Source organism: Pezoporus flaviventris, unplaced genomic scaffold, assembly GCF_033815535.1.
Source record: "Pezoporus flaviventris isolate CSIRO_AGI_PZ_B2104156 unplaced genomic scaffold, CSIRO_AGI_Pfla_v1 ptg000213l, whole genome shotgun sequence".
NCBI classification, from domain to species: domain Eukaryota; kingdom Metazoa; phylum Chordata; class Aves; order Psittaciformes; family Psittacidae; genus Pezoporus; species Pezoporus flaviventris.
In genome coordinates this window covers 10621357-10646998 of record NW_026892761.1, presented here as the reverse complement: position 1 = coordinate 10646998, position 25642 = coordinate 10621357, and the positions used below count along the sequence as shown (strand labels likewise).

The following is a 25642-nucleotide window of genomic DNA, read 5'->3' as shown; positions in this document are numbered from 1 at the left end:
TCCAACAGTTCACATCTGCATATCTACATCTGGTACAAATAAAAAAAGGGTTTGTTTTTCATATCAAACGTGGGATAATGACCATTGTGCTTTTGGTTTTATTTCTGAATCAAAGTTTGTAAACACTTTTTATATTATCTCCTAACCTTTATAATATTGCACAGGATTAGGCAGCTTTTAAATGCTTTACTTAGTTATAATTACTTTCTTGCTTCTGGACAAGTAGTGATTGGGGGTCTGAGACCTTTGTATGATTTCCTTTTGAATGTTTGCTCCATTTGGAGCTAGCATAACCCACAACTAGAATCAACAAAGTTATGCAAAACTTCTTCATAAGAGGGCTGAGTTGAAGTAAAAACCACTCGTGGGCTGCAGGGGTTGTGATGACGTGGTTTATGCCATTATTGCCTTCCATTTGAGGAGCACAATGCAAATCGTTCTCTGTAATGGGAATATTAAGAGGCATTGCGGAGTTAAGGGTCAAATTACTTTTTAAGAGGTGTAATTTTCCATGTTCCTCCTTCCAGCCAACACACATAACGTGTATGTGCACATAGCTATCTACATTGCTAGCTGTGCCAATCTTGTAATTGCATTTGTACGTACAGGTGTTGAGATTCAAGCTATTATAGCCCTGGCTTAGCTTCCCAGCAAAGTATTCCTCTTCTCAGACTGTGGTTTCCTAACACAGGAAGGAAGAATGGTGGTTCCCTTTCTCCTGTTCAGTTGCTAACATGAATTGCTGCCAAAGTGTGCTATGGAAATAAATTCTGTCCTGTTCTTTTTGCATTAACCTGGAGAGCAGGAACCTTCTTTAAGGGCTCCTTTTCACAGAGGAGGGAGGACAACAGCAGCTCGTCTGCACCCTGTCGTAGTCCCAGCTGTGTATTTGAGTCAGAATTCTTTATCTGGGAATGTACAATGAAATGAGAAGGGTGTTTTCAAGAAAAATCCAAATATGCTGTGTGTAATAAAGAATGATAAATCACAGAAAGGTTTTTAGATATAAACACTGACTATATTTCTGTCAGTGTAAGAAGAGTGGGGAAAGCAGTTGATGTGACCTTAATTTTGCCCTGTGAATGCCTCTGTAATGTGTAATTATATTATAAAAAATAATTACATAAAACATTATGTAAGAATATTTTTTTTATATTTATAGAAAAATATATTTTTAATGAGGTTTTGCTTTGCAGAGGTTAAGTGTAGTTCAGACACATACATTGAAGCTCGACTCCATAAAAACTGAGCTGCCTACATTTGTCTAGAGTGATTGACATCAGCAGTACTATTGAACCTAAGTAGCATTTAAAGACATCTGGAAAACAAGAGCAGGGTAGGTTATGAAACAGCTCCCACGGCTTTCATCCAATTGCTTGTTTTCTTAATGGTGTAAGAATCCTTGAAGAGTCAGAGTCTAATAGAGCTGAACTAGCCCACTGAAACACTTCCAGTCATTGCTGGATTAAGTAGTTACTCCTGCTGTTATATCCAGTGTTGTACATAGAATTGCTTGGCTTGTCACTCACTGAGACATGCTACAAATGCATATACACAAAACTTGTGATGCTTAAAAACTGAGTTATTGATTGTATTAGAATCACTCTGTTTTGTTTTGTTTTGTAAACCCTAACCATCCTTAGGGACTGATAATGAGACTTACACAACAGGGTTTTTAAAGCCAAAATAACCTATACACTTGTGGCACGAGAATCACAGAATGAACTAGGTTTGAAAAGACCTTCAAGATCACCCAGTCCAACCATTCCCCAGCACTGCCAAGGCCACCACTAACCCATGGCACTGAGGGCCTCAACCACACAGGGCCCATCTGTGAACACTTCCTGGGACAGTGATTCCACCACTGCCCTGGGCAGCCTGTTCCAATGCCTGAGCACCCTCTGGGGAAGAAATTGTTCCTAATACCCAATCTAAACCTCCCCTGGCACACCTTGGGGCTGTTACCTCCATCCTTCTTGACCACTTTGCAAAGCACCCACAGGTACGTTCAAGTAAGTTCATTCCTTTTTCGACTGGTTCCTGTAGCTCTTCTAAACTCAAGCATTGCATAAATACATAGCATATTTAAGCAGTTGTCACAAGTAGTCAATAGGTGCACTGACTTTGACTGGGAGAAAGAAACCTGCTTTTTTATTTTTAAGTAGTGCTCAAATGTAAGAGAATGGTTTATAACAAACTGTGGTGACATTACAGTTCCCTGGAAGACACAGCTTTTCAGTATGTGCTTCTATGTGACATTTGTCTGGTTCCACTGGGACACTTTAAATGTGCTGCTAAAATCTCATGGGATTTTAAAGCCTAAAACAAAATAATATTAACCTCTTCACCCATGGGACTTTTGTGGAATGCTGATGGTAAATGGAAAATACAGGCCAGGAGTCTTAGTCTGCAGCAATAACTCTACTCAAATCCTTAAGGTGGATTTAATGGTTTAACAGAGCTACTTAACTACATGAAAATGATTCTAACTTAAGCACTCATGAACAGGAATACATTTGGTTGTGTCAATAAAACACAGGCAACATACAAAACCAGACGTACATTGTGAGTAATACAAAACGAGTGTGTTTAGTTACCACTCTCAGTGTGTATCCGTGGTGCATGGACAGCCACGGGAATACTGAATATTTTAGGCATTGTATTTTAGGGAAGCTATTGACAAACAAGAATTTATGAATAAAAAGTGGCCTGGAAAGAAGATCTCTTCCAGCCCCAAATAATGTTATACTGTATTGGGTTTATGTGGCAAGGTTCTGATAGCAGAGGGGCTGTAGCGGTGGCTTCTGTGAGAAGCTGCTAGAAGCTTCCCCCATGCCCGATGGAGCTAACACCAGCCAGCTCCAAGACAGACCCACTGCTGGCCAAGGCTGAGCCCATCAGCAATGGTGATAGTGCCTCTGGGATAATGTATTTAAGAAGAGGGGAAAAAACCTGCACAACTGCAGCCGGGAGAGAGGAGTGAGACTGTGTGAGAGAAACTGCCCTGCAGACCCAAGGACAGTGCAGAAGGAGGGGAGGAGGGGCTCCATGTGTCAGGGCAGAGATTGCACTGCAACCTGTAGTGCAGACAGTGATGAGGCAGGCTGTACCTCTGCAGCCCATGGAGGTCCATGGTGAAGCAGATACCCACCTGTAGCTTGGGGAGGACCCCACGGTGAGCAGGGGGATGCCCGAAGGAGTCAGTGACCCTGTGGGAAGCTTGCACTGGAGCAGGGTCCCGGCAGGACCTGTGTCCCCATGGAAAGAGGAGCGAGCCCACATGGAGCTGGTTTGCTGGCAGGGGCTGTGACACTGCAGGGACCTGTGCTGGAGCAGGGGACAAGCATAGGGAGTCCTCCCCTGAGGAGGATAGAGTGGCAGAGACAATGTGTGATGATCTGACCACAGCTTGTATTCCCCATCCTCCTGCACTGCTGTGAGGGACAAGGTAGAGAATACAGGATTGAAGTTGAGCCAAGAAAGAAGGGAGAGGTGTGGAGGAGGTGTTTAGGTTTAGTTTTATGTCTCATTATCCTACTCTGATTTGACTGGTAGTAAATTAAACTGATTTCCCAAGTTACATCCGTTCTACCCCTGACGGCAATCAGTGAGTGATCTCCCTGCCCTTATCTCTACTCACAAGCCTTCCGTTACATTTTCTCTCCCATGTCCTGCTGAGGCAGGCAGTGCTGGAGCAGCTTTGATGGGCACCTGGCTCCCAGCCAGGGTCAACCGCATACACCTGTAGTAAGAAACATTTGCCTTAACTGTTACTGAAGTTCCCAAGTGATGCAGGGTCTATAATCTCCCTGGGTTATTTGTAACATGCTTAGTTGCTTCCTTAAATAAGAAGCATTTCTTAGTATCTAGTTTATATGCTGCAAATTAAGCCCATCATTTCATGTTCTCCCAGAACAGATGTGGAAGACAGATGATTGTGCTAGCTTTCCCATGTTCTCCTGCTGAACTCTTTTGTGCATATTCCCTTTTCTCTTCTGATAGCTAGCCAGCTCTTGCTATCTCTTCTCATAAATTATGTATTTGAGGTATATTTCTGTATTTGTTGGTGATCTCCGGGCTTGCCCCGGTTGGTTCTCACCCCTCGCAGCCCTTGCAGAGGAGTTGGGGTTGCCAGGCAGACCAGTGAAGTGTCAGTAATTGGTAAGATCTGATATAAAAGTTTGAAATAGTAAGAAATAGTTTGTTCACATCTAAAGAGGGCAAATCTGAAACACCCACTTGCTTACAGTCTGATTGAATAGACGTAGGTGTTGAATGTAGATCTTATCGGTGATCAGCATTCCTTATTAATTTGCTTCCTTCAGCACAAGGCAGAACAAGTTAATGTGTGCCAAATTAATTCGTGTGCAAAGAACAAGTTAATTTGTGTGCAAAGAGCAAGTTAATTCGTGTGCAAAGAACAAGTTAATTCGTGTGCAAAGAATTTCAGATCTGCTTATAGCAAAGCAGTGGTGCATCAGGACAGCTGCTGACTTTGAAGGATAAAGAAACAGTCTTTACTCTGTGCCTGGTGCCCTCATGTGGCTTTGATGTTCAGGTTCTTGTGAATTAATTGAATACATCGCTGCATGGCTGACACCTTGGCTGTGTAAAAGGTATCAAATGATTTCCCTGTATAGCCTTGCATGGTCCTCTGAGAGTACAGCATCTGCTGGAAAGCCAAACTATGCTGTCTGTCATATGGCCAGTGTGATCTGGATATGCAAACACCAGGAGTTCCCTAACTTAAACCAAGAGACCTGCTGAGGTTTGATGTAGACTAACAGATTTAGCATAATTGCTACTAAAAATCTTTGAACATTAATATGCTTGAACTGTAGTACTAGTGCAAAATAATTTAACTATAAAGATAAAAATCTAATATTAACCCAATCTACAGCTGTATCATTCTTTCAGCTGTACCTCAGCCAACAAAATATATGCTATGCAGTGCCCAGAGCCCTGCAAGCCACCCCTCCTGATGCCATTCAAGCTCCAGCTCCATGACCATGCTGGCTGAGCTCTGAACACCAACCTTCCCAGGTCGGGGGGCTCTTGCTTCACCATGGCCTCCACACTGTGGTATGTAAGATAAATGGAGGTTTACAGAAGTCTGCCAGGAAGTGAAGCACAAGAATAGCCCAGGTCAGTGTATGGCTGAGCTACAACCGCTGATCACAACCCAAAATATTGGTAGTAGCAATATTGTTATAAATCCCCAGCACTTGGCAAATGAGAAGCAGAGGAATAAAAATGCAAAATTCCTTAAACTGATATTCCTAGGAATTGTCCTGCAGTTTTGACACCAGTATACTTCAGTGTGATTGGTGTAATATTGTAATATGTTTAGAAAGGGAAAAATACCTTTCATAGTTCATTGTCTATTCTGTGTGAGTCATTTTTTTCCTAACTTTATATATATATATATACACACATTAGAATTAGGAATTGCTGTAGTGTTTTGATCATGATTTTTTTGTATCAATAATAAATTAATGAACAGAGTTTGAGGCTAACAGTGAAGCTCTGTATGGATGACTTCAAGTCTTGTCATGTTTGTAAGATATGAAAAACCAGGAACTGCTTGGGGCTCAGCACTTGTTTCATATCTGTGAGCTGTTCTTTGTGCACAAAGGCATTTTTTTTTCTCTTGTAGCATCTACTAGATTTCTTTGTGAGTATGACCTATATCAGCTTACCTGTATGTGACTAAAGCAAAAGCAATTCCAAACATCCCACCTAGGTTAATCCATTAAACCCTTTGTATGATTCACTGTGTAAGAATAGTAGAAGTTTAAGTATAGAATTTGGCTATAATGTACAAGTAGAAAGGTTTTCATGTTTATCAGTCTCATCAAGCAAGTTAATACACTTGGTCAAATTAAAATATCTTATTATTTATTCACATAGAAACCAGTAAATTTTAGGGTTGGTAGCACAAAACTTTTTGTTAAAAAAAGAAAATGAGCTATGCCATATAGCTTCTTCACTCTCAATAAAGTAACATCATCACAGTTAAGAGTACATAGAAATGAAACATTCCATGTTACATCAGTTGGAGCACAACGTGATGAATATAATGAGAACATCCTTGTTAGAAATGTTACCACAAGGAACTATCAATAGCTAACAGCCACGTTCTCCAACTAGAAATCAAGAGTACTTGAGTAGATTTTGGCATAAAAGGCACAAAACACAAAGCCAAGCATGCTTGTGTCATTTGTCACAAAGAAGCATTGACATTTGTGCAACACGGAAAAGGATCGGCGTTTTTCTGGACTCTTCCAGTATCACGGATCTGTAGGGAACACTAATGCCTGTGTCCGTCCCAGTACAGATGCCAGCAACTACAAGGAAAGAGGAGTACATAGAAGTGGATACACCTGTCCATTCCAGTAGATCTTAGCTTGTGTACTGAGAAAGCCACTGCTATTGTACTGTTAGTAGTAAGTAAATCACTGCAGCCTCTCAGAAACACAGCCTCTGGCAGTGAGCACCTGTGGGGATTGTGTAAGACCACTAAGACTGTAACAGTGTTGGAAACCTCTCATAAACACAGGTTTACCATTTAAATGTGTGGTGCCAGCTCCCTTTTTTCTTCAAATAAACCTTTTTAAAAGGTTTGAGTCCTTGAAAGAAAAGGGTCTTCAGAAGAGAATGCTGCTTATGCAGGGGAATGGCTTTTCAGATTTTAAGGTGCTTCAGAAGTACAGATTAAACATCTGTGGTATTTCCTTCTGTAATGGGCTGACATCCTGCAACATCATCTTGTTAGCAGTCTGTCTGCTATATTTCTATAACAAGCCTATCCTCATCATCACTGCTAGTGTCATCATACTCAATTCTGGTTTGCTTCCTCATCATCTCTAAACCTCTCTTTTTGTATGTCTTGGAAGGTGTTGCAGCGTAAGTCTTGAACGCAGGGGACCTGAGAGTAACTGGGGGCTTTTGAAAGGCAGTAACAGCAGTGTCGTGTGGCCTTCCATCGCTGTCTGGCTGCAGGTGGGTTCTGTTCTTTTCTGCACTCCTGGGAAGGTCAAGGATTCTTTGAGAAAAGTTTGCCTGCTCTGGGTGTTCTGTACTGGGTAATTCAGCCCTTGAGACTGCCTCAGGAAAGGACTCTGCTTTTGATCTGAAGAAACATGAACATCCAGGCTTGGAGCTGGGAGTTGAGTTTTCTTTTGGAGATGAACATGTATTCTCTTCAACTGGAGGTTTCTTCCTTCCTGAGGCCTGTATCACTGGGTCTAATGTACCAAATCTTTGACTCTCTGACTCTCCACATAGTATTTTTTCCTGGCTGGCTTCTAGATATAAGGAAAGAGGACCAGTAGTTTCTGAGTTTTTGCTGTCACCTGTGCCTGTATTTGTAAAATCAGAAGTGCAAGACCAAAAAGAAGGTGCCATTGAGTCACCCTGAACGTTTGGCTGTGACTCCCCTGGGACTGGTCGCTGAAGCGCAAGTGGTTTTGTCACTACACAGCAGATTTCCACATCACTGCTGACCTGCTGCGTGGCTGTAGTAACTGTGGATGAAAAGGAGTGAGCTGTCGCAGACATTTCCAGAGGAGCTGTAATGTTCTGAAAAGAGAGGTTCGTTCTTGTGTGTTCCCTGATTTGCCCAGAAATGTCCTGTAGAAACTGGGGGGTGGGAGGGGAGAAGGGGAGAGAAAATAGGTTTTAGATTTTCAGACCAAAGCGATTGCATCCTTTATGAAAGTGGCACAATAACTAAGCTGACTTTGTCACTGGAACCTCTTCTCTCCCAGTGTGTGTGGGAGGTGTAGTAAAGGATATAGTTTTTCTTTTTTCATGGGTAGGTGACAGATCATGCTAATTTAGGGCTCATCACAGATCATCATAATTTAGGGCTGATGGGGGTCAGGGCTTTCACCCCTCATTCTTATGTACTCTCCAGGGAGACGTTCTTTTCATTAAGGTATTTTAATATGCATATTGCAATGATGTTTGTGCAACGTAGAGGGAAAGATTTGTGATGAATCTGTCAGAAATGTTACAGTATCTGAGGTGGCAAGATACATGTAGGAAATAAGATTACTTAGTAAAAAAAATTTTAAGGATTAGGTTCCTAAGTATGATACTACTTATGCTACATGAGGAACCGGGGCTCATGGTGTGTAACAGCAGTGTGGCTTACGAGCTGTTGTCTTCAAGTGGGGCCAGTGAATGCCCAGGGAGGAGTGCAATGAGGGCAAGCACAGAATGCTCCAGGAGCTGTGCTGACACTGCACACTGCAGCATCCTTGCAACACAGCAGATGTGTCTCAGGCCCTCTCTAGCTAATGCAGCTGTTGCTAGCATTGAAACCACAGCAGCACTGGCTTCCACACTGGCCTAAAGATATTCAGTTGGGCACACATTCTTCCATTACTGCCCTCCCCACTTCTCCAGTTCCAAGCTCACTGTCTCTGCCTCAAGATACTCTGTGCTACTTCTGCTGGCACCTCCAACATCAGTGCTAACCAAGTCTCTGATAGCAAGCACGAGAAATATCCTATTCAATTGATGCCAAGATTTTTTTTAAAGAATCTGTGATACGAGGCATGCTCAACCTGAACTTTAAAGCAGCTGGACATGATTTTAGTTATCAATATACTTTTTTTTCTTTTAATAAAAAGTAATATATGAAATAAGGCACAATACCTACTTTTTTATCCATATTGTCTTTTTCTCTAACATGGTTTAGATTTTCAGTATGGGCAGATATTCCTGAGTTAATCTTTCCTTCTTTTTTCTTTCTGCAAAGTGGCTTGTCTGAGGTGGAACAAGATGTTTCTTTCTGCTGGTGTAGGTAATCTCCTATTGAAAAGAGGTTGAAGAAACTTTGACTTTGATTTTTATTCCCCCACATGCTAGAACTTGCTAAATTTTTCATCATATCACTGAACTAAATTCTGTATTCTGGCATTTTCTGTAAATTTTTATTCTAAGTCTAATGTGTTTTCTCGTTTCTTTTATACACGTTTGGTTGGTTTTTTGTTTTTTTCATTTGCCATTACTGTCCTGCAAAATAATATCTGTTTATATCTGCTATGAATGAACACAGGGAATTGTATCTGCTTCCAGATGGTTGTGGCATAAATATCATTTTCATTAATACTGCTAATTAAATGGGGGGTGGTCACTGAAATGCAGAAAGCAAGTCAGCACCAAACTCAGTTCATGCTGCAAGCACACAGTCTTGTTTCAGAAAATGGTAAAGTTGCATCTTAAAACTTTTTAGACTTCTAGTGGAAGGTTATTTTGTGTTACTTCCTTTTAAAGTGCCCTCCTAATTGTCAAATAAACATATGTAAGAAAGTGCATGAAAATCATTGTGCATTCAGTTCCCAAAACTTGCTGGATGTTCATGTTTTTACTCACAGAACATACTGAAGGGCAAAAAGTGTTTTTGCAGTTCCATGTGATGCACATCAGAGAGTGTGTGAACATTCATGCTCGCAAAAATACATTCAGTATATTAAAAAATGTTCAAAATACTGACCTTGTACCTTTGACTGAGGAGAATGGTACTTCTTATACTTAAATTTACAGGGCTGGGATGAATAGCCCTTCCTAAAAGCATCCAGTGTTCTGTTTGGGAAACAATGCTGCTTGCTTTGTCGGTTCATTTTCAGTTGAGCAGATCTGTGTATGTGCCTTCCTCTGTACCTGCATTGCCAATGGCATTGAAAGGGTCAACAATACACATGATTTAAGAGCAGCTAAAGTAGAATAATGCCACATCATCAAGTAAATTTAAGTCTAACAACAAATTACTACTGTGGAGGAGATGCTTGTTTATGTCAACTAAAAAAAAAAAAATAAAAAATCCAGGATTTTAGGCGAGAGACCCACAGTTATTTTATTATTTTTTTTCTCAGTAGGATTCAGTAAATCCCAGGTTTGATAAGAGAAAAGGATTCAGGAATAACAGATCCTTTTTCCTGTATGTGGGATTTTGAAACAATATACTTTGTAAAGACTTGAATCGCACAGGAATCACCTGAGACTGCACAGTTGTTGGCTTTTTTAACTTTCAATTACATGCTACCTATTCATCATCACTAATGAACAACATCAACATTTCAGTTCCTCAGAAAGCTCACTGAATAATCCCACTCCGCTTTGTTTTCTGCTCTAGCTAGATCTTTCAGTAACTTAATGATGGAGGCTAAAGTACGTTGCAAGATGCCATTCCTGTATCAGTAGAATCACTCACTATACACAGAGTAGTAAGTAAATCTAAAATGGGGTGTTTATTCTAGTGTTTGGTGTATTAGAAAAATACTCTGCTTTTTATGATTAAGAGTCTGGCCAGTTAGCTACTGATAGGCATGACCTGATCTTTCAGAGCCCTGTACTTAACTGAGTCTCTGAAGCTATTTGGTAAAGCCAGATAAATAAATCCTGAGACCAGCAGAGGAAAAAAAAAATAAAAAAACAAACCAAAAAACCCAGGACAAAAACCCCACCCCAAAACCAAACCAGAAGAAAGCCCCAGAAGAATGTCACTAGACTGGATAATACAGCCCTGAGTCTCCTATTTTTAGTCTTAGGATCATTCAAAATTGCGGTGCTGTTTGCCAAACTAGAGCCAGTGATTAAGTTACTGACATTGATTTGTCCTCAAGGGAGTCACTCCATCTGATTTTGGTCATGCAATAAAATAAGGGGGATGTATGCACACAATACCTGTTTCTTATTGAAGCAATTCATCAGACATGCTGCTACTCCACACTCTTGAAAGATTAGAGGCTAAATCTTCCACTGATAGGAACCCCCATTAAATACAGAGCTGCTGTGCTGATTGATACAATGTGCCTCTGATAGTTTTGTACTCAAATTCTTCCTGCTTTTTATTTAAACCGAATGATCTTTTAAACTACAGATAGTTTTGTTAGCTTGTGTTAGAACTTGATATTTATTCTTCTGCATTCTCTTGTGAATACAAGTTCAGGATACAGATCTCATGAGGACAAAAGGGTCTCACACGCTGCTTTTAGCTGTAACAGATTAAAACCTGAAGTATTTTGGTTCCCTTCACACAAAAGTAAATGCTGACACTTTTGACAGATAAGAATAATTTCTAAAGCACAGTGAGAGTCAACTGACCACTCATCATCTTTCTTTGGTACATGTCTGTTTCGTTTAGAGAAGTCTGCTCCTGATAGTAAACAACATACTGACATTTTTTATAGCTTACCTCTGTGGAACTGCTGCAATGTGGGAGAATCTTCTGAGAGATTTCTCCAGCACCCCACCCCTCTACCTCCTTCCCCCCGATTTTGACAAGGTTGAATTTTGGGAATTTTTCATTTTCTGTGGACTTTTTTACACCCATTTTAGCAAAATTAAATCTAGGGAAGCAGAAAACCACAACTCACCATTTTGGGGTGACTTTAATCTTTTTCTGTTTGTGACTCCTCTTGAGTTTATTTGTTGAGAGTTTTTCCTTTTTGCAAACTACTGTTTTCTTCTTCTGCTCTGAAGTATTTTTGAAAGCACCACCAGGAGCTGCTGAGCTCAACTGTTGAGAATACTGGAAAAGAAATGAAGTACATGAAACTTCTGAATTCATCAACGAAGAGTGGAAATCTGTGCTCTTTTTAAATAGCACTGAGTAACATACTAGTTAAATAGCACAACTCTGGAATTTGTGTGTTAGCTTTTTCTAATCACTTTGTCTGTCTATTTTTATAAAATAAAATTAAAACAGCATGCTGCTTTTGTGGTTCTACATAGAATTAGTGTATGTTCTTTCATATTCTTCTTCCTGTACAAAAAGTCAGCTTCGTCTTACAGAGCTGTTCTAGGATATGTACAGATAAACTAGTCTACCTTCACTTACCTAAAATAGAAAAGCTTTCAAGCCTTAAACACTTCATGGGGTATTAATGTGATTTGGTTTTGTTGACATTTCAGTGTATCTGAAGAGTGAGAGATGTAGTCCACAGCCTGTCTTTGACTCCACACATGTCCAAGAATAACAAAGTCTTGACATTAATGGCTACTTAAGTCCTACTCTAATTCGGATATTCATTTAAAGTAAAAAACAGTGAAACACATAGGCTCTTGCAGAAGAACATAAAATATACTCATAAGGGGGAAAATCAAGAAAAGAAATACTCTGTTTGCACTAAGACAGCATTCCTACTGAAATTCTCGAGTGAAAGTTAAATACACAGAAGTATGGATTTTTTCCTGCATCAAATGATTATGTAACTTTTCTTATAAATACATAAATTGTAAATCCTGTATCAACAAATGCCTGTAAATGTCCACTTTTGATAATGATTTTATTTTTCTAATGGGGATTAAGCCAATTACACCCTCTTGAGAAATGAAATAGCATTCTTACCATTACCTCCTGCATCTGTTGTCCTTTAGAAAAGGATGACACCAATGTTTTTAAACTCCTGTTTGTTAAGCCATATGCCAGAGTCTTGCTAATATTTTTCATTTTGAAAATAGAAATATCATATTGTGATAGTGTGCATTCATTGCTAGACTCCTTGTCACAGCCGTGCATGGAGGAGTAAGCAGAGTCTGCACTCCCCTTCTGCTCCACAGGCAGAGGGAGGCTTCTTGTTAAACAACACCAAGTTAACCGAGGTTCAGCATTTAGTGATGGGAAGGTGCTCTTCACGCTTGACACTGTTAAACTTCCAGAGTAGCAAGTCAGATTATTGTGGGGTAGTGCTGGGAATTCTTTACAGTGAGTGGTGAGAGTGTGGCAATAAAAAGTGCCAAAAGAATGGCAAAAATAAGAGGGATTGTCTGCTGAGCTGTGAGCATGCTGTGTAACCTGCAGTGCTGGTGAAATGTCCTTAACACATGGAGTTCCACTCCTGTCCCACCCCATAACTGTTGGCTCTGCACCCTTGCCAGAGGCTGATGGTATTATCAAAGAGTCACTTCTTGAGCAAAGGTGATGTAAAACCTTTCTCTCTTCTTTGATGTCAGCTGATATGAAAAAACCACTTGTATACATAGACGTAAAGCATATTTTCTTCTTTGGGGTTTGGGTAGAGGAAGTAGTTATGCTCACCCACTTCTCTTCTGTTTGCTTTTGGTAATTTAATTTATTTTTGGTTTGTTTGTTTTTCCAAGCATCTCTTACAGCACCCTGCAGCCTCAAGTTTTGGTTATAAAAGGTGTTATCTGTTGCGGTTAAGATATTTGTTGTTTCTGAATTGACTGGTGAACAGAACACTGGAGTTTTCCAGTTTGCATGTACATTCCATCGCAGCTCTCCTCTGCTGGCTTTTTGTCTCACTTCAAATTTTAAAGGGGACCAAAAGACATCATTAGAATGAGAATTGAGTGATGGGCTGTTGGGAGAGTAGGGGGGGTAGGTTAAGGTGTCTGTCACACATGTGCAAGGTGTAATCTTCTGTTCTGATCTAAGCAAAAGTGACAAATCTGAGGCTCTCTTCTCTTGTGGTAGTTTAAGGATATATTTTGGAGAAAAGGCATTTTGCTGTGGAGCTGGAGTTAAATGACCAGATTGCAGATGATGATTTTTAGAAGACACATCAACAGCATTGTCATTGCAAAGCGGTACTTTTACTCCTGCTTTCACAAGACCTGTTTTGACATCTTTATCTGTTGCACTGTGCAAGGCAAAGGAGTTGCAATCACTTCCCCTTGATTCAGGCACTAAAAAACCCACAGATGAACTCTTTGAAATACCTGCTGAATGTGAAAGGTTAGCATCACTATAATTAACAGCTTTCACGGGGAGTTTGACTGTTTTAATATACTTCACATTCTCAGTATCTCCAGTGGATTCATTAATTCCTGTGCTTAATTTTTGCTCCTCTGCTTTACTGGAGAATGTCACTGGTGCTGTGGAAAGGCACTGATTGCTACTGCAGGAGACTCTCTCTCCTTCATTTTCTGTATTCTTTTCACTACTGGGACTAGGGCAGGACATTGAAATAATGTTTTGTGTCTTCTCCACTTCAAATTTCAGCTTTTTTCTTTCTGGTAAATTCCGCAATTTCCCTGTGGCTTCTCTGTTGTTGCAGAGGACCCACTGGGGCATCAGGGCATGCTGGTCAGTCTCCTTATTCCTGCTATAGTTTCCGTAATTGCTTGAAGTGGTTTTACAATCTGATTCAAATGGACTGGATTCTTCCCCAGGGCTTGGTTTTTCCCATTTGCTCCTCTGTACTGGCAAGCAGTCATCATTCCTTCTGCTGGTGTCCAGCTGACACTGTGTGTTTTGAAGCTCAGATCTGCTTGGAGCTAGTAATGTGCTGCTGCCTGCTGTGTGTCTGTTTGTGTCGCTACCCCTGAGATCTTGGGAGGGTTTGTTCATTACAGCCTGGGCACCAGCACTTACTGAATGTGATGTCTCCATTAGGTAGGTTACACTGTCTGCAGGTTCCTCAGAGGACGCATTCTGCAGAATATGCTTACCATTAGCAGAGATTTCGGACTTATCATTGCTTAAACATGCTGTTGAAAGGGAGGAAGGACTGTCGCATACAGAGCTCCTGCCATTGCTTTCTTCAGTAATTTCAGTACTGCTGATTGGTTCCTTTGAATCAGGAGTGAAGCCTGTAATACCTGTAATCTTATTTCCCCTTTGTTTCGTTTTCTTGGCATTTTGACTGCTTTTCATTTTTTGATAGATTTTCTTAAATGTTTCATCACCATACATTTGCCATTTTTCTTGAGAGAACATCTTTAACTTCCTTTGATTGTGTTTCTTATTTTTAGCACTGATTACTTCTCCAGCCCCAACCTTTTTACTCCCTTGCAACTCCTCTGACGGAGGAGAATGATCGACCACATTACTTAATGGCAAATCATCCACTGCTGTTTGTCTGACCAGAGCTCGGGGATGGCTATTAGGAAAATCCACTGAATTTGCAGCGAGACTGTTGCTAGGCAGCAGACTCACAGGGCCTGTGTTTGCAGACTGCTTAGTAAGAGAAAGTGGTTTTGAGCAGCCTGCTTTGTCATGTCCCATTCTTGTGCCCTCCACAAATGGCAGAGAGTTGCTTCGTGTAACAGGAACAGTATCTATGGTTGTGGAGAACTGGGTGGGAACTGAATGAAAAAACATTGGCTTGCATTTTTCTAAGGGTGCAAAGGTAGATTTTGCTGAACAAAGGGAAAGATTCTTCTTCCTATTTGCATCACAGGTTCTGATGTCAAAATGGAAAGAGTCTTTGTATGTATACGGCATTGGCAGATCAATGCTTCCCTGTTTAGAAAGGACAGTTTTTCTAGGCCTAACGTTGTCTAACTGAGTATCATCCACCACACTTTTGTTATGAGAAATAAGCTTTGAAATGTGTTCTTCCAGCCTCTTTTTCTCTAGCATCAAGGCCATAGCTTTCTCAGCTGCATCCAGCTTTGCACTGCTTCCGGAGGTGCAGCTCGAGCTGCTGAAGGCAGTTTCATTTTCCTGTTCTGTGCTGTGTTCATAGAGACTGTGCAATGGGCTGGGTGATGCCATCTGTTGTTCTGTGCTGTCAGAGCGTGACAGATACCCTGAGTCAGTGCTCTCACACTTCTTTAGCTTGCAGTCAAATGGCTTGTAATCCCATTGTTTTTCTGAAGAGGTTGCTTGCTGCCTTTGCAACTGAATATGCTTATTGGCAGTTGGAGTTCTTTGCTCCTGTATCTTCTTTCTCTGGCACTGACCGTTTGGCAAAGCTCCTGGAGATGGCAAACTCTGAGGTTCTCTTTCAGAACCTTTCAGATTACCTTTGGAACTAAAGGACTGATTCATTGTTCCTTTATTTTCTGAAATGAATGGTGTATCGCTTGTTGCCAGCAGTGGAAGGGCATTATGAAGTCTCTTAGTGCCTGTTACAGCACTGGGCTCTGTATTCAGTTGTTTCATCTGTATCCCTTTGTCTTCACAGGTGTTACTAAGTAGTTTGCTGCCTTGATGTGAGGTGCTGCTTTCTGTGGATTTGTCGTTCTGCTCCAATGGGCCGCTGTTATCAGAGTCTGAGGGCAGTCTGGTATTGTTGACATGTGTTTGAGTTCTTCTGTGTTTGTACAAATTGCTTTGAGTTTTAAATGCAATACCACATGTGGTGCATGGAAAGGGCCTCTCTCCAGTGTGAGAGCGAATATGTTTCTCAAGGACACTTGGCTTCAAACAATCTCGGCCACAGTGTTTGCAGATGTATTTCCCAGCTTTTTTTGACTTTCCTGGGCTTCCAATAGATGCATTTACACAAGGATTTGGTGATGACAAAACTGGTAAAGTGCTCACTATGTTCAGCGTTAGAGTTTGCCCAAGCTGTTTCTGAAAAACTGACTGAGGCTGATCTGTGCCTTCTGAAGGAAGAAGTGGATTCAGGATTAGAGGTATGTTGCTACTGTCTAGATTTACACAGCTCCTGCCAGTCACTAACTGACTGCTTGGCTGAAAACATCCTGCCTGGACAGGCTGGTAGAGTGGTATGGTGAGGGCTTTTAGATACACAGGTTGGGGCAGTGCTTGTTCCCGTTGAGGAATCATGCTGCTCTGGCTGTGACCTGAAGAGTTCTGTGCAGGCTGGAGAGACGAGGTTGAAACTGGTTGATCTGCAAGTGCAGCTGTCAAACCCAGCTGTTTCTGTGCCTCCATCTCAAAGTTTATCTGCCATGTGGTCATGTATCTATGAGGGAGGGGAAACAAAACAAGTAGGAATCTTCAGATAGCAAAATAAACACTTTCAATTGCTGGACTAGAAAAGTCAGCCATGAAGAATGTCACAGATCTTACACACTGGTGTTACACAGAAAAAATTATATATTTTTTCAATTAACTTGATTCACCTTTCATTCCTTGGCTAGGAATTAAAGTTTGGTATGTAAAGAACATTGAATATTGCACTTAAAACCTACAGTAAGAACCCAAAGTACTAGAAATAAATCCAAGTATCAGATTTGCAAATGGAGGCCCTCAGGCCCCCCCAAATATTCCAGTGTTAATTTTCTGGAACGATATTCCTATTACATATTTATACCATGTTCTTTAATTTAAGAATTTACATTAATATATGTTAATATAGAAACACAGAACAATTAAGGTTAGAAGGAACCTCAGAAGGTATCAAGTCCAGACACCTGCTCAAAGCAGAGTTAGCGCTGAGGCCAGATGAGGTTGTACAGGGTTATTACCCAATCTGGTTTTGAAACCCTCTGAGGATAAAACCTGCACAGCTTCTGTGAGCGACCTGTTCCAAACACAGGACACGAAACATATTATGTGTGTTTACCCAAAGTAAGTGAGGCTTTACATGCTGCACAGGTGATGCAAAAAGAAAATATATGAACAAAATGAAACTTGTGTCTTGTACAAGGGAGATGCATATAAATATGTATAACAGAAAAGATGGTATCAGAGGCAAATAATGGGATAAATTAAAGCTCTCTTTTGTGTAGCCCAAATTAATTTTCTGTAATTAAAGGCAATACTATGATATACTGCTTGGGTTTAGACGCTTCCAATTCCAGATTAAAACATTTTGCAGACACAGTTTTTGGAAAAAGTTCTTCTGAACTCTGTCCAGATATAAGCAGGGTGCTGCTGGTCCAGACTACTTCATATTTTAACAAACGTGTATCTTGGCTGTTTTCTTTGTTAGAAACAAACTAGGAAACTGTCCAAATAAGCTAGCAGAAAATTATCTCGGGAAGAGCTGATGGAGGCATCAGCATAACCTCTTGTAATTACAGTTTGGGTGAGAAGTAGAAAGTGATCTGTGAATGTTTGTTCAAGTTCTTATTCAGCTGTACTCACAGCTCTGTATCCACTGGCTGTTAGCAGTAATAGGCTGTTCTTGTGCAAACAGTCATAAAACCCCCATTTGAAATAACATAATCAGTGGTGAAATGTGAAATCTGCAATTTGTTGTCTTACTGCATAATCTGTAGTGGTGTTTCTGTGCCTTCCTCAGATCATTTTATTAGGTGATCATTACAGAGAAGCAGTACTGCTCAAAATTGTTTGAAATTGGGACTGGTTCCATATGACATGCACACACGCGATGTTACCCCTAGTTAAAGCAGTATCTCTTTCACACAGGTAGTGAGAATTTTGCAAATAATTCACATAAAGGAGAAATGGCAAACTCAGTGTAATCATTTTGGAGTATTCCTTGGTTATTATTAGAGAGGTTAATAAAGCTGGTAAGTTGATATAAAGTTGGATGGAGATCCAAGAGAAGTTCTGTTACTTCACAACTGAAAATATAATATCTCACTCACGTCACAACTGAAAAAAATGGGAAAATAATTTTCTATTAATGATCAAATTAGGTCAGTACAGGTTAAGGTCAGTAAGTTATATGCTCAGTACTAAATGTAATTAGCATCTCATTAAGTCAAGTAGGAATTCAGGTAGTTTTCATATGAAACATACACACCATTGACACCGAAAAAGAAAGCAACCCTCTCGGTTATTTTCTGCAAAGGAAAGGTTTTCCATATTAGGATATTGCCTTTAATACAAATTATTATTTCATCCCTATGTTTGGCTCACAATGCAATTGTAAATATTTCCCTCCTTGAGCAAACACAACACTAAGGTACCAATAAACTGGCAGCTATTGCTTTGTGCTCCCCACTCTGCACCGCTTCTGGAAGTTGATGCTGCCTGGCAACTTATGTTTCACAGCCAAGGCTTCTTCCAGTTTCTTTCTGAAACTTGCTTATTGCAAGAACTGAGAAAATGGAGGGAAAAACCAGCAAACACAGTCCCTGGGATGTGTCCTCTGACTTGCCTTCTAGTCACAAGCAAGGCCATTAGTGCCTCTGCATCCATTACGTGCATCAATAAAACTGCTGCAGAGCCACTGTGTGCAAAATGAACTGATCTGCACACAGCAACATGTTAGATTTTTCCTCTGCTCCAAAGTCTCCATGGACTTTTCTTGTCCACTCCAGAGATTTCTGGAGCAATCACTTAAGTGGCTTTGTAATGTAGCTATTAACTATATTGATGAACAAATGTTAAAAGAAAATGGCTTGTTAAAGGAATTAAGTTGTCATCCATATTCTGCAGTGTGGTTAACACTATGGGATAAAAGTGGATTTCTCTAATTTACAAAGTGAGGTTATAGACGTTTCAAGTCCATTTAAGATGGTTCTTAAGCTATACGGTCACCTTTATTTATAGCAATTTAAACACAGCATACAATAAAACCAGCAGTAAGTGATTAGACACAAACCAATGATACTCATAAACTAACCAGGCAGTAGTTCTCCCAAAGATGTGAAAATAAAGAAAGGTTGAGGGGAAAAAGCACACTGCAGAGACAAGACTCTCAGAAGAAAAGTGAATTCTGAATACCATGTAGGTAGAACATGTAACAAGTACCACAGAGACAAAACAAGCCATTGTATTGATGCTCCCCATCTTCCCCTGGACAGAAGTGTGGAAATGTGGAATTTACATTTCCATCCCAATAAGCACACACTATGTTCTGTCTCTGAATATCCTCATGCACATGGGTAGTTGAGGGGCCCTTCAAGACCAGCCTGTGTTTTGGTAGGACTGGCAGTGGATGAATCCTGTAGTTCCAAGGTACCAGATTCTCTGTGTGATTTTGCTTATTCTGGTAAATTTCTGGGACCCAAAATACAGGGCAATTCTGAGAATCATTTGAGTGCTCTGTAATGTTCCACAAAGACAATACCTAATGATTACAGAAAATTTAAAGGGAGGTTTTAACTAATGCTAAACAATTAAACTAAATGGTGACACACACTCATTACTTCAAGAGTTTAATAATACATTTCTACCAGCTGTGGCAGTTTGCTGCTTTTCACAGCAAACAAAACATACTTTCTTCCTAAGTGAAGCTTCTGTGGCTTGCATTCTACTGTGGCAAATATGATCATACTTTTCACAAATGTCTTTTATATACAAAAAAAAAGCCACTCTATTTCTTTGTACATTCACAAAAATAGCTTATCTCAAACTAATTGTACCCCAAGGCTAATTCTCAGAAAAACTTCCATTGATGATTGTCAGGCTCTGTTACTGAGCAGGTACCTGATGTTCTGAGCTCAATTTGTAACTTGTGGCATTGAACTACTCATGTAAAAACTTGATCCTGATTAGATAAGGAAAAATTAAAAATTAAAAGTAGGATTTGGCCAGTCCAAAATTTTCTAAATTAGTTTCTTAAGCTATCAAAACTTCTTCAAAAATTCCACTTACATACAATTACTTTGTTCCTAGCTTGAATTATATCTTCAGGTACACTGGACAGGTAGGTCTGTGGAACACTGAAAAATCAAAAAGTGGAGTAGTTTTAGATGGCAGGCTTATTCTGTATATAAGTATAAAGTAATCTAATAAGAGGGGAGAGTAGTACAAAAACTCATTTAAAATCCAACGTGTTCCTCTTTTGTATATATTTTTTCCTAAATTACAAATGTATTTTACAAAGTTTGCTTCATTTTATCAGCACTGTTATAATAATCTTGGCTTATACAACTAAAAGATTTTTGTCTTCTACATGGCACACATAAATGCATGGTCGACTGCCCATCACTGTTACTAAAATCATTAAATAAACATATAATTACTTATTTCCTGCACTTACATATCATTTTGGAACACGCCATTGAAAGGAGTGTCATAGTCTTGAAGCAGATGCAGCAATCAATCCCCTGGCTTGGTTGGCAGGTATAATCTCTAGACATGATAGCATTATTTTGTAACCACAGAGAAGCAGCTTTTCAAATTCTAAACATACATAATATGCTATATTGGAAGTCTGCCTTTTTTAAAAGCTTTTGGTGCTCCCTACCTTAAATATACCACCAGAGAGCATACAGAAGTGGAACCCCCATGAGTCTCTAAATAATTTCAGCTCACGTACCTTTTATTGAGCCGGGCATCAGCAAAAGAAGTCTCATGTCTGTCAGTACTTGATGCAAGCAGAGAGAAACGAGGACAAAGACTTGAAACAGATTAGAAGTAGGAAGTTGGGTTTTTCTTTTTTTTTTTCTTACTTTGCTGTCACTGTAACAACCTTCAGAAAACAGGAAGAGATGAAACAGAAGAAAATGAAGTAGCATTTCACTCTCTTCGTATCCTTTATCATTGTTCATGTACGAACCTATAAACAGAATCAACTGTCTTCAAAAGACAGGCATTTTATGCACCGTACACAATCATATCATTCAGTGACACACACTGCCACAATGGTAGATTGTTTTTCTTTATACCCTTACATATAATTTGCTGATAACTTTACCGTAAAGATCTCTCTTAAAATGTATTGGAAAAGAGGAAAATGGTAGAGAAAGACACTTCCTACTTTTGAAATTATAAATTTATCCAGTATGGGTATTAGCCACCAGCTTCCTTGAATGGTGCTCTGCATTAGGGTAGAAAAACAGTAGCCAGGAGGGAAAATACTTTGAAATGTTAAAAGTGTTTAGGTCATGTTCAACAAACTTCCCTAAAATTTCTGAAAAGCTATAGGGAAAACAGGATAGGGGACAGTCAAAACAAGTGAGAAGAGGTTTAGATTTTATTTGTGGGTTTACTTCCCAACGAGCGCCCAGGTAAAGCGGGCAGCAGAGCCAGCTGTTCTTTAGGCAAATGCCATTTAAAATAGGGACTACAAATGACCACTTCCTCCTGCTATTAGACTGAATCCCAAACTGGAATATGCATTCCCTATTATGTTACAAAATCAGCATATCTGGCCTGTAAAAATCCCTTAGGAACACTGTATTATGGAAGATGTAGCTTTTAACCTTACTCTGATGAGCACCTCTCCAGTTCAGGTGGCTGCAGCCTGTATTTTGTGAATTGGATAGCGGTGAAACTGTAAAGTTAAGATCGTCCACTATCCACCATAGTGGAAGCTCTTTCTTTTAGTAATTCAGATGACAGTCTAATGCCAGATGTATCAGTGGATCTTCACTCTGTGCAGCTTTTTTGATCTTGGAGAGTTTTGCCTGCTGTTTGGATTGCTCTTAGTTTGTTTCTGGACCCTATTTCAGTAGGCTTCTAATTTGGGAGGTGGAGAAATATTTTTGTCTTATTCTTCCTATCTTTCTTGCCTGTCATTTAGTTATTCAGGAGACACACACACACACAAAAAAAAGCCCTTTCACAGGGCCTAGTATTGTAGCTTAAAATCCTTCTAGTTTCTATTACACCCTTAAGTGCTCCCAGTAATTGGTAATAGCAGTGCAAATGCTCAAAATCAGTGAATCTAGAAAACTACTTGACACTGTGAACTACTTTACAATTACTCATGCTGCTTATCCACAGACTCATTCTGTCCATATGGATAAAACTACTTGCAGCAGCTAGTTTCAGCTCTCCTGGGAGATACTTTCCTAAAGGAATGGATTATCACATATAAGTGAGATCTTCTGGAGGAGTAGTGCATGCTACAGTCAACAAACTAACAGAGAAAAAAAGATGCACATCTTAGAATAGAATCCTGGCAGGAATCAAATCATACAAACAGATGATATGGGCATTTTACATAACCAGTCACAACTAGTTTCTCTTCAGTTTTATCACATATCTGAAGTCCATTATATTTTATTCCACTTTGAGACTATTATTATTTTAAGTTAAGGTGAACTTAATTAAAAGGAACACTTTAAACAGCCCTAATAATTACAGCAGAATGCTGGAGCTAGTGACAACTCTAAAACATATATAATCTTTTAAAATTCATTACTTAGAAGACTCAGTAGCAGATCAAATTCTAAATGCTGAAACTGAGAACTTCTTATCCCGAGAGGCTTAAAGAAGCAATAATTGAATAAAGCAAGTTACAACTAAAGCAAGTGACTGCATGGATGTTTACCACTATCACACAAGTTTCAGGGCTTAGCAAAGTCTTTTGAAGCTTGATCTAAAATCTCTAAATCTTGAATAAGTGACTGGAATCCCCTGGACTCCACAGCATCCTATGATTATTCCCATTTACATGGATGCTGTAATGGCTAAAAGTATTTGAACTGTACACTTAATACAGAGGACCAGTATTACACTGCATTAGTTCTATTTGAAATTAAGTGATTTTTGTTTTCTCTGACTAACCAATCTATTTTTGGGCATCACTTCTTAGGCTGGAATCTCTATGTAAGACTACTTATATTCATTTAAGTTCAAAACATTATCCTGCTTAGAGAAACCTGATTAACTTCAGTTGGCTCAATATACAGCAAAATATTTGGCTTAACTATCTGTGAAGACAAGCCTACTGCCAGGTACTACACAGTAGGGAGTATGTGGTGCTACACTGTACTTCACTCTCAATTCAGATCTTAAACCCACACACCATTGGTGTGCATTTCTAGGGTCCAAGAACCTGTGGAAAGGGTTCCTTCAGGAGTCTGAAGCCCTGCATCCTTCAAAGATACTTAGAGGGTGTTAGTCAAAGATGTGATCGAGTGAAAGTAGCAATAAATATCCTATACTAATAAGGAAAGAGATTTTAAAGATCCCACCAACTACACGATTTAAAGTACTTTACAGCCTTAAATTAAAAGAAAGCAATTTACAGGATTGTAAACTAATAATTTTTCTTATGAGGACAATGATGCTAAGGACAGCACACAACACCTTACCGTCAGCAGAAGATACAGATGCTGGAATCATCGCTTCCAGTTGCTAGCCTACCAGTGACGGCTAGCACAAGGTGCCAGTGTTCCTGAACTCCCTTGACTGACTGAACAAAACTTCTACTTAAGTATTAATATAATAAAGTAATAGTGACCCACAGGTGCTTTATACACTACTGGTTTAATGAAAAAGAAAAGTTTGGGAGTGCACCCTACCCACTTTCTAGTCCTCAATTCAAAATAGCAAAATGGAGCTCATACATTTCCGGATCAGCCCAGAAATGACAGTTAATCTTGCTTTACTTCAAAAATGTTTCTGCCTTTGCCCTTGTCTCAGTTTGACTTCATACCTGAAATGTCTCAGAAGTAGTGACTTCACCTTTTCACTTGCTCTTAAGGGATGTATCCGATCTTACAAGGCTGCAAGTTTCACCAGCAGTGTGCACACTGCTATAACCATAGTAGCAAAGTTGAGAGCCTCAGTCCCCTGCAGAATGAGGCTGAAAATGTGTGACTGTCTCATTTCCTGAAACCCTCACAGGCTTTCAATGACAACATTTCTTGCTCAAACTGTGACTTTCAGAAATCTTGCTACTTGTCAAGAAGTCATTGGTCCTGAAGTTTTGCCCTGCTTCATATTAGAACAGAACAACTAGGAATCATCTTGATTGAACTTAGAATTTCTTGTACCATATTCTGAGGAAAATATTTTTGACATTGCACTTCCACAGTTGTGTGGTATGAGCAAAACTGGTTTATTTATTTTTTAAACACTGTACCAGAACACAGTATTAAAACCTGTGAAGTAGAGTGTGATCTCTAATACCTTTCCTTCACTCTAGAATAGCACCGCTTTGATCATTAGTATAGTTTTCTATCTTTTTGGTTCTCTTTTTCTTGAATATCCATAAATGAAAACATTCAAAAGTCTTAATAAGAACATTTTTAGCTAAAATACATTTTAGAGTATAAGTGAACATTGTGTTGGCCCTTTGATCTCTTCATGCAATTTGTATGAGAGAATATTTCCTATTCTACTTCTCATGCTGGCACTTTTCTCAGGTCCAGCCATAAGAAATGCTTTCTAGTTTATTTTCTGTCTTTATTTAAAATTGACACTACTTCTTTCTAAAAAGAAACCGATTGAACACATCTGTTGGTTTTTAGCACTGTTGTTGGCTTCACAATGGACAAAAAATAAAGGATTGTTAGTGCTTACAAAATCTAAAAACCTCCAAGGATTTCCAGGCTTTTGTCCTTTGATCAAATTCACTCCTGTTCATGTCCCTTGTTAGGAAAGAGTTAACAGCCTCCAGCCAGCAGTCTATAATCAACAGGTTGCTCTAACAGAAAATAATAACCCTAATCCGTCTTTTAAAGTTTAGGAGGTTGGACTAAATGATGAAGGAATAGTGATTAAAGCCCTCTTAAAAACAGAAGTGGGGACAGGAAAATGCTGTGTGTTACAGGAACAAATCTTTCTCATTGCTAAGTGAAAGAACCATCACGTTAAGAAAATGATAACTTTTAAATTTCTGTCTCGCCATCGAGAATTTAATTATCTCTCTGTCTGTATAGAATGATAACAAAACACTTGCTAACCTTTTGGTGGCCAATTCAGAGGCAGCTGGAGAGGTTCAGGTCTCTGGAATAGCGTTGGAAGAAAAGCAGCATCCTGTTTTCTTTTTTCAGTGTCTTTCTCTTCTCTTTTTTTTTAAGCATGTGAAAATTGACAGGTGGGTGGTGGGGTGTGTGCGGAGAGAGGAGGGGGTGAAGCCAGCCCACGCCTGGTGTAGGAAGAGTTTTAATGGCCGATGCTGGTAATATGGTTTGCTGCTACAGTGTCTGCACTACTGCAGCTCTGTGTGTGGGCGTAAAGAAACGACACGACTGGGTTTGAAACCATTACACTGAAGATTTGCAAACAGTTAAAAACATAAAAACAACACAACCCCATCAGGCACAAATGAAAAATTATTGCTGCCTTTTCTGTCATCTTTCCCCGAGGTTGCTTTGGTGGGGTTTACGTGTGGCGTTTTTTTCATTTAGCAGATAAAATCCAGTCAAGTTT

The 25642-nt window shown here is 39.6% G+C and overlaps 1 protein-coding gene and 1 long non-coding RNA gene across 6 annotated transcripts in view; one reads left to right on the top strand and one right to left on the bottom strand.

Annotated features, from left to right (window-relative positions):
• Positions 1–16018, top strand: part of LOC133262637 (uncharacterized) — a 111867-nt gene extending 95849 nt beyond the window's left edge. The window contains exon 3 of the long non-coding RNA XR_009741371.1: positions 15888–16018. This is a non-coding gene — a long non-coding RNA (uncharacterized LOC133262637). The remainder of the gene's footprint in view (positions 1–15887) is intronic.
• On the bottom strand, positions 5877–25642 carry ZNF831 (zinc finger protein 831). 5 transcript variants are annotated; one of them, XM_061442017.1, is made up of 8 exons: positions 25174–25642; positions 20853–21092; positions 20186–20253; positions 12362–16634; positions 11388–11530; positions 9506–9672; positions 8669–8820; positions 5877–7641 (listed from the first exon to the last, which is right to left on the bottom strand). In XM_061442017.1, exons 4-8 carry the CDS (start codon positions 16628–16630, stop codon positions 6787–6789), a joined length of 5586 nt encoding a protein of 1861 aa, XP_061298001.1. In that variant the 5' UTR covers positions 16631–16634; positions 20186–20253; positions 20853–21092; positions 25174–25642; the 3' UTR covers positions 5877–6786. The 5 variants fall into 5 exon arrangements, with proteins under 5 accessions (XP_061298001.1, XP_061298006.1, XP_061298004.1 ...); XM_061442022.1 differs by having other exon boundaries at positions 12368–16634; XM_061442020.1 differs by having other exon boundaries at positions 20190–20253.